Consider the following 6,841-nt stretch of genomic DNA (forward strand, 5'->3'; position numbering starts at 1 on the left):
AGTAACGAATTTTCATTTGTTCACCATCGCACGCAGTTTCCCGCTCAATTGGCCTTTGCGATGACAATTAACAAATCACAGAGCCAGACAATTAGCAGAGTTGGTCTTTTTATTGATCAGAATTGTCCGATTTTTGGTCATGGACAATTATATGTTGCTCTATCTAGATGTCGAACCAAATCAGGTTCAAAAGTGAAAATAATTGGTTCACGTAATGAGATGGAGAAAGTGGCTATAAGAAATGTTGTATTCAAAAAAGCTTTGTGAAATGAAAAAAATGTGTATAGATAGTATTTTTTTTTTTAATTTTGGTCATTTTCAAATATATACAGCTTTGTATATATATACAGTTTTGTAAATACAGTGAATTTGCGATAACTCGAATCTGATAGGACTGACGAAAAACTTCGACATATCGGAAGTTCGACTTACCATTAGTTTCGGTTTTTGACTTTCAAAATATTGTCAGATTATTTAATTAATGCTTATTAATTACAAAACTTCTAAATGCTTACAATATTTAAGATAAATTTTCTGACAAGCCATTTACGATAAGACTGTTTGAAGCACTTTATGATACCCTAGTCCATCGGCTGCAACTTTGCTGTTGTGTTTGGCGGGAGAAACTGCAAGTTTACTGCTTTCAAATTAGGTAGATCATTATGCGCTGTGCATTTATCCATAAAGAGTATCACTTTTCTTTTTTTAGCGAAGAATTTCCGATCAAATTTTCCTACATAGTCTTCAAATAAAACTGATGTCATCCAAAACTTTTTGTTAGACTTGTAATTCAAAGGACACGTTTTTAAATTTTTGAAACATCGGGGATTTCGGATCATGGATAACGATAACAAGTAAGGGCAATTTCTCTGTCCCAGACGCATTTCCTCCAACTAGGACAGTCAAACGTTCTTCGCTCATTTTACCCCCTGAGCAGTTTTCATCCTTAAACATCATAGTCTTATTTGGAAGACATTTAAAAAATAAACCCATTTCATCAATAATGAAAACATCACTCATCCTTTTCACTGTATCCTTGAAGTAAATTTGGTAACGTTTCATTTAACCACTGTTCACATACTTCAAGAGGGACAGCTTTAGCTTCTCCATGAAGAGTGCGAAAGGCATTGTGTGTGTGTTGCAAAGGAAGGGGCAAGATATCAGCTCCTAGGTTTTTTTTCTTGCTTTAAAAGATCCCAAAAAAAAATCGAGTTAAAGGGAGTAAAATTCGAGTAATCGAGAATAATTAACATGAAATTGAAGATAAAAGGGTCGGGACCTCATAAAAAAATCGAGTTATAGTAATATTCGAGTTATCGTACTTCGAGTTATAGCGAATTGACTGTATATACATCAAATATATACAGCATTTTCAGATATATACAGCATTGTATATAGTAATGCATTAAAGTATTTTTTTTAATTTTGATTATTATCCAATCAGTTATGCAGTAAGAAATGTTGTATTCAAAGAAGTTTTGTGAAATGTAAAAAAAATTTATTACATAGTATTTTTTCTTTTTTTTTTTTTAATTTTTATCATTTTACAATGTATAAAGTATTTTTCTTTAAATCTGCAATGTATTACACTTTGAATTGATTTAGTCAGAATTTTTGACTGACATTATTTTTGATTGATAGTGAGTATATAGACTTTTATTTAAAATTATAAGTCAATTTTTTATATTATAGAGAGTTTCTTAACTTTTGCTTGCGAAGCAAACAGAAATTAATTGCGAAGCAATTATTGGAGGTTGGCCGAGCAGGGGGCTCTGCCCCCTAGTTATGAATATAAGCCTAATTATATTTATTTTGTCTTTTCAAACAAAATTAAATTCGATTAAAAACATTAAAAATCATCGGTGAAAACAAGCAAATGGTACTGGCAAAAATCAAAATCTTATTTTATATAAGAGAGTCAAAAAAATCAACCCCTAAAAATTTTGTGAGTTATGCTCTTACAAACAAACTAAAAACATAAAGATTAAACAAAAAAAAGGAGGAACATATAAACTTCAGCGGTAATTTACTAAAAATCACTAAACTGTCACTTAGCCGGTTCTTCCACTATGCTCTTCAATTATAACCAACTTTGACAAAAAAAAATTTACTAATATTAACAATTAGTATGAAAAAATAAACTAATAGTGAAACTATTATAATCTATAACAATAAAATCAAGAGTTAGTTAATGTGAGTGCTCCATTTTAACTAGTGACTTGAAATTTGAACAGTGGCAGAAAGGGCCATTTCAGTCACCAATCCTTAAAATCTTTCTGTTAGGTGGTTTGGGAGAGACATTTGAAAATTAGAATTCTTTTACTGGCTCACCATTGATAAAAATGAGACTTCTGCAAATGATTTTCTTTCTTTCAAATATTTTAAAGATTACATCAGGGATATTATTTTAGATCTTTAATTAAAGAAAGATTATTTTGCACGTTCTTTAATACGTGGGGAAAAGAGTTATCGACAATGTCTACCGTCATCTATCAAAACGTACTCTAAGACGGAATTGAGTTAGCATGTCATATATATTAATGAATTAATGTTTAATATACGTAATGGCAGTTATGCCGCAATACTTCCCCACCTGAATTTTATCACAGATAGAATCCAATGTATTCGCGAAAGACCAGGAAAGCTGTGTTAAGTTCACCGGATTTTGAACACTTGTGGTAAGAGCTGTAATAAGTTCACGGTTGTGTATGTGATCTCTCCTGTGTTGCTATAAGCAGTCGAGCGTGTGCAAGATCCCATAATGTGTAAATGAGACTGAGAAACAACAGCATGAGGAAGATGATAACACAGTCACAAATAACAAATCAACTGTTCAATGAAGACCATTCATCGAAGTGGGCGTTACTTTCGATGTAAACGAGTTCATATCACATAAGCAGGTCTCTAATGTGGGGAAAGAACGTTCGACTAAGCCAAATTTCCTCTATCAAAAAGTACCTCAAGATTAAATCGAGTTAGCATGTCTTATATAGTAGTGAACTGATGCTTAAAAATCGAGGTGGTAGTTACGCCACAAACATTTAATAATTTTTTATTTGTTATTTCAGATACTCAATGATCAGCATGAACATGACAGCATTGACAGATTACATCCCAGAATTAATATTTCTAAAGCTATTTGAAACCAATTGCTTATTTTGTTTACAGTTATACTTTTAAAACATGAATCTGTAAATCAAAATAATTTAAGAAAAAAATAAGTTATGTATAAGTTAAGTGAAAGTAATGAAGAAATAGTACTAATTTGTATAGAAGAAACGAAAAAATCAAAACAATCAATTGATGCCAATTACAGTATTTTAAATTAGTTAATAGATAATAATTTAATAAAACTATGCTCCAGTACGCAAAATTAAGGAAGAAGTGGTATTTATTTTTTAAATAGAACCATGAAAAATTGCCATACTATTATTGACTCCATTGAGGCTAAATCTATTTTGGCAATATGTACAAATTGAATTAAAATATAATCTGTGTACTAAAAGGAAAAATTAATAGAGAACTGGTACTAATTCCTTTAAGAGAGACTTGAAAAATCAAACTATTAAAGACGCCAATGATGCCTAATTAATTTTAATAATAATAAGTACAAAATGAAATGAATAAAATTACTTACTATAATACAAAATTAATAGAGAAATGGCACGAAATCACTTAGAGGAAATGTTAAAAAAAAGCCATGTTATTGATGCTTAGTTCATTTTAGTAATAATTACTGCATGAAATCATTTTTAAAAAAACATGCTAAAAGCAATATTAATGGATAAATCTATTTAAGAAATCTAAGAATTAAGAAATCTAACAATTTAATTAATAGACTAAGAATGCACAACCTATGGCCTGCCGGATTGTGAGTGCAGCCTGTGGAGCTTCTGAACAAAATGAATTTTTTTACTTAAAAAAAAATAGTTCAAAAATTTGCATTACAAATTTGAGTAATCACTTTTTAATGTGCTCAATTTGCACAGATTCTATAGTAAGTCTATTTTGTTCCTCGATCGCTTTTTCAACAGTTACTGCAACAAAATTCCGCATGGGTTTAAAAAATCTAATATTTTAAATACAATGCGCATATTTCCAATTTGAGTAATCATTTAACAACAAGAAATATTTTTTCCATTTTTGTAGATTCAAATTACCTTTTACTCGTTTTTTTTTTCAATTATAAAATCCCGGCTCATTTAATATGATTGGCGATGCAGTCCCTCCTGGTTTTAAAAATGTTGTTTTCTTATAACAACATGCGAATTTCAGATCATGCATTTAAATAATTACTAACTGACTAGTTTTATTGGTGCTGATTTCGTTGTAAATTTAAGCACTTTTTTTTTCCTTTTATACATATATATGCAAAATCACTTATTGATAAAAGGAAAATTATTTTGGAAAATGAGTGTTTCTTTAATGAATTTTTTTTTTTTTTAAAGAATTCTAGTAATTAAAAATATTTGATTTTCTGCAAGTATGCTAATTTTTTTATATTAAAATTTAGTGATAGAACACTAACGTTTATATAAAAATTATCACATTTGCCACTTACATGATTAAATAATAAATATGTGTGTGGCCCTTTCTTAGTCAACCTGCTATGCAAGTAGCCCATCACTCAAAAAGGTTGTAATTAATGGCAGTAATTTGCTTAGGAGAAAACTAAAAAATTGCCATGTTATTATTGACGCCAATAATGCTTAATTAGTTGGGTAATAGGCACTAATAGTATCATGGTAATTGTTTCAGTTTTAATAAGTACAAAATATACAGGGTATTAAATAAGTATTTTTCATACCTATAAAAACTGTATCAATACTGAGAATCTTTAATATAGATACTGTGGAAAGAGGTTTTTTATGGTCCATCTGAAGGGATAAGTAATGAAGAAAATTGCATAATTGAGGTAAATTTTTACTATCACATGTTGACCTGGAGTAACAGCATTATGCTAAATGATTCTGAATACTGTTATACTTTATTTTGAATGGATGAACAATTAAAAGCATAGTTTGCTCAGTCTAATAAGGTAAAGCCACCACCAAGGACAAAATATAGCAATAAATTTAGAAAATGGATTTTTTTAGCTTTTAGTTGTGGTCGTATATGTCTTACTTTCAGTTTTCAGCAGGATTTTAGTAGTGTAGTTCAGTATTGATATATTGATTGCTTTTTTTCACTGCATTACGAAGAATGGTCAGATAATGAAACAATATATCATAATTACAAAGCGATGTTTCACCCTCAGATACTAAATTTATTGAAGCAAAGTTTTTATATCAACACATTTTAAACATCACGACAGTTGTTAAAGTAAACAATGTAGAAATCACGGGTAAGAAATTTAATAACAGGAATTATACAATTATAACGAAAGTAATTTAGTTACCTTTCAAAACATCTATCAACATTATCGGACATTAATAACAGCATGCATAATTGTTCTAAAGCTATCAATTGCATGTCTCTTTCATCTCCCTGCCCCATGTTTAACCATTCTAACAAAGTTTCTGGATCAACTTCAGCCATTTTATTTGATTTTATATTACTAAAAATAGATTTTATATTGCTAGAATTTTAAAGAATTTGTCATAAAGTTCAAGATAGTTTTCATAGCTGCCTGGATTGTTATTTTAATATTTATGTCAGTCATTCCTTAACATTTTTTGTTTCTTTCTTGGACAGCTTAGCTTTTACATCACAATAGTTCCCCACTTTAAAAACATAGGAACGAAAACAAAACATCACTTATATTTATTCAAAACATAATAAAACCTTCATATGCATTTAATAACATGTGAGCAAAGCCATAATCAAACGAAACTAATGCATAATGAACCGTGACACAGAAAAATTCGCACAAAAACATAATCATTTTTAATCTAAGTTGAAGTATTTGTTTCGCTCTTCAAAACAAGGAAACAGCTGACACAACTGCTGGAAAGGCTGTGCCACGCGAGATAGCCGAGAGACAAAAATGTCAAACTGAAAAGATCGCCCGTTTTGAAATGGTTGTTGTTGTTCATTTACGTCACACTAGAGCTGCACAATGGCCTATTGGTGACGGTTAGTGCTGATGACACTAGGCAACTAAGTTATTGTTGTTAATTTACGTCGCACTAGAGCTGTACAATGGGCTATTGGCGACGGTCTGGGAAACATCCCGGAGGATGATCCGAAGACATGCCATCACATTTTTGATCCTCTGCGGAGGGGATGGCACCCCCGCTTCGGTAGCTCGACGACCTGCGCGCGAAGTCGAGCACTTTACGGTAGCGCAGTTTAACTAGGACCAATACCGCACACCCTCGGTCCCTACGCAGACAGATCCAAGTGGTCACCCACCCGCACACTGACCGTAGCAAGTGATGCTTGACATCGGTGATCTGCTGGGAACCGTGTCTTAATGATCAGTGTAACTAAGTTAAGAAACTGATTTTTGGTTTCTCGTTTGTGATCACACGTTACAACCTTCGCTTATTCAACCAACTCTGAATAGGACGGCACTGGTATTGGGTTATTATAGTATACAACAGTCCAATACCAGAACTTATATTTTTCAATAAAGTTTATTGCTAAAAGCTCTTTTAATTATCATGGAAGCGATTATTGACGATGTACTTGAAGTAGGCGTTGAGCTGATAGCTGAGGTTCTGAAAGAAGAACTAGAACAGAAAAAAGGTGATTTAAAAGCAAAATAATTTCTTTCGTTTGCTTTCAAAATTTCATTAGTACTCGGAAATATCTGTCAAAGAAATATCTATCAAAATCTGTCAAAATGAGTTTAAAAAGCTTAGCGTTCGAGCTATATAATTTTGAATTTTCAAATATT

General features: G+C 31.2%; 1 protein-coding gene across 3 annotated transcripts in view; it reads right to left on the reverse strand.

Annotated features, from left to right (window-relative positions):
• The window catches only part of Ufd4 (ubiquitin fusion-degradation 4-like), a 171,340-nt gene extending 165,376 nt beyond the window's left edge, over positions 1–5,964 (reverse strand). For 2 of the 3 annotated variants that reach the window (XM_071187447.2, XM_071187446.2), the window contains exon 1: positions 5,399–5,964. In XM_071187447.2, the coding sequence (XP_071043548.2) occupies positions 5,399–5,538 (140 nt within the window). In that variant the 5' untranslated portion in view covers positions 5,539–5,964. The remainder of the gene's footprint in view (positions 1–5,398) is intronic. The other variant, XM_087155303.1, reaches the window with a different exon arrangement.
• Positions 5,965–6,841: the final 877 nt, after the last annotated feature.

The sequence above is a fragment of the Parasteatoda tepidariorum genome, chromosome 11 (assembly GCF_982258835.1).
Source record: "Parasteatoda tepidariorum strain Cologne lab strain chromosome 11, Ptep-v5.0, whole genome shotgun sequence".
NCBI lineage: Eukaryota > Metazoa > Arthropoda > Arachnida > Araneae > Theridiidae > Parasteatoda > Parasteatoda tepidariorum.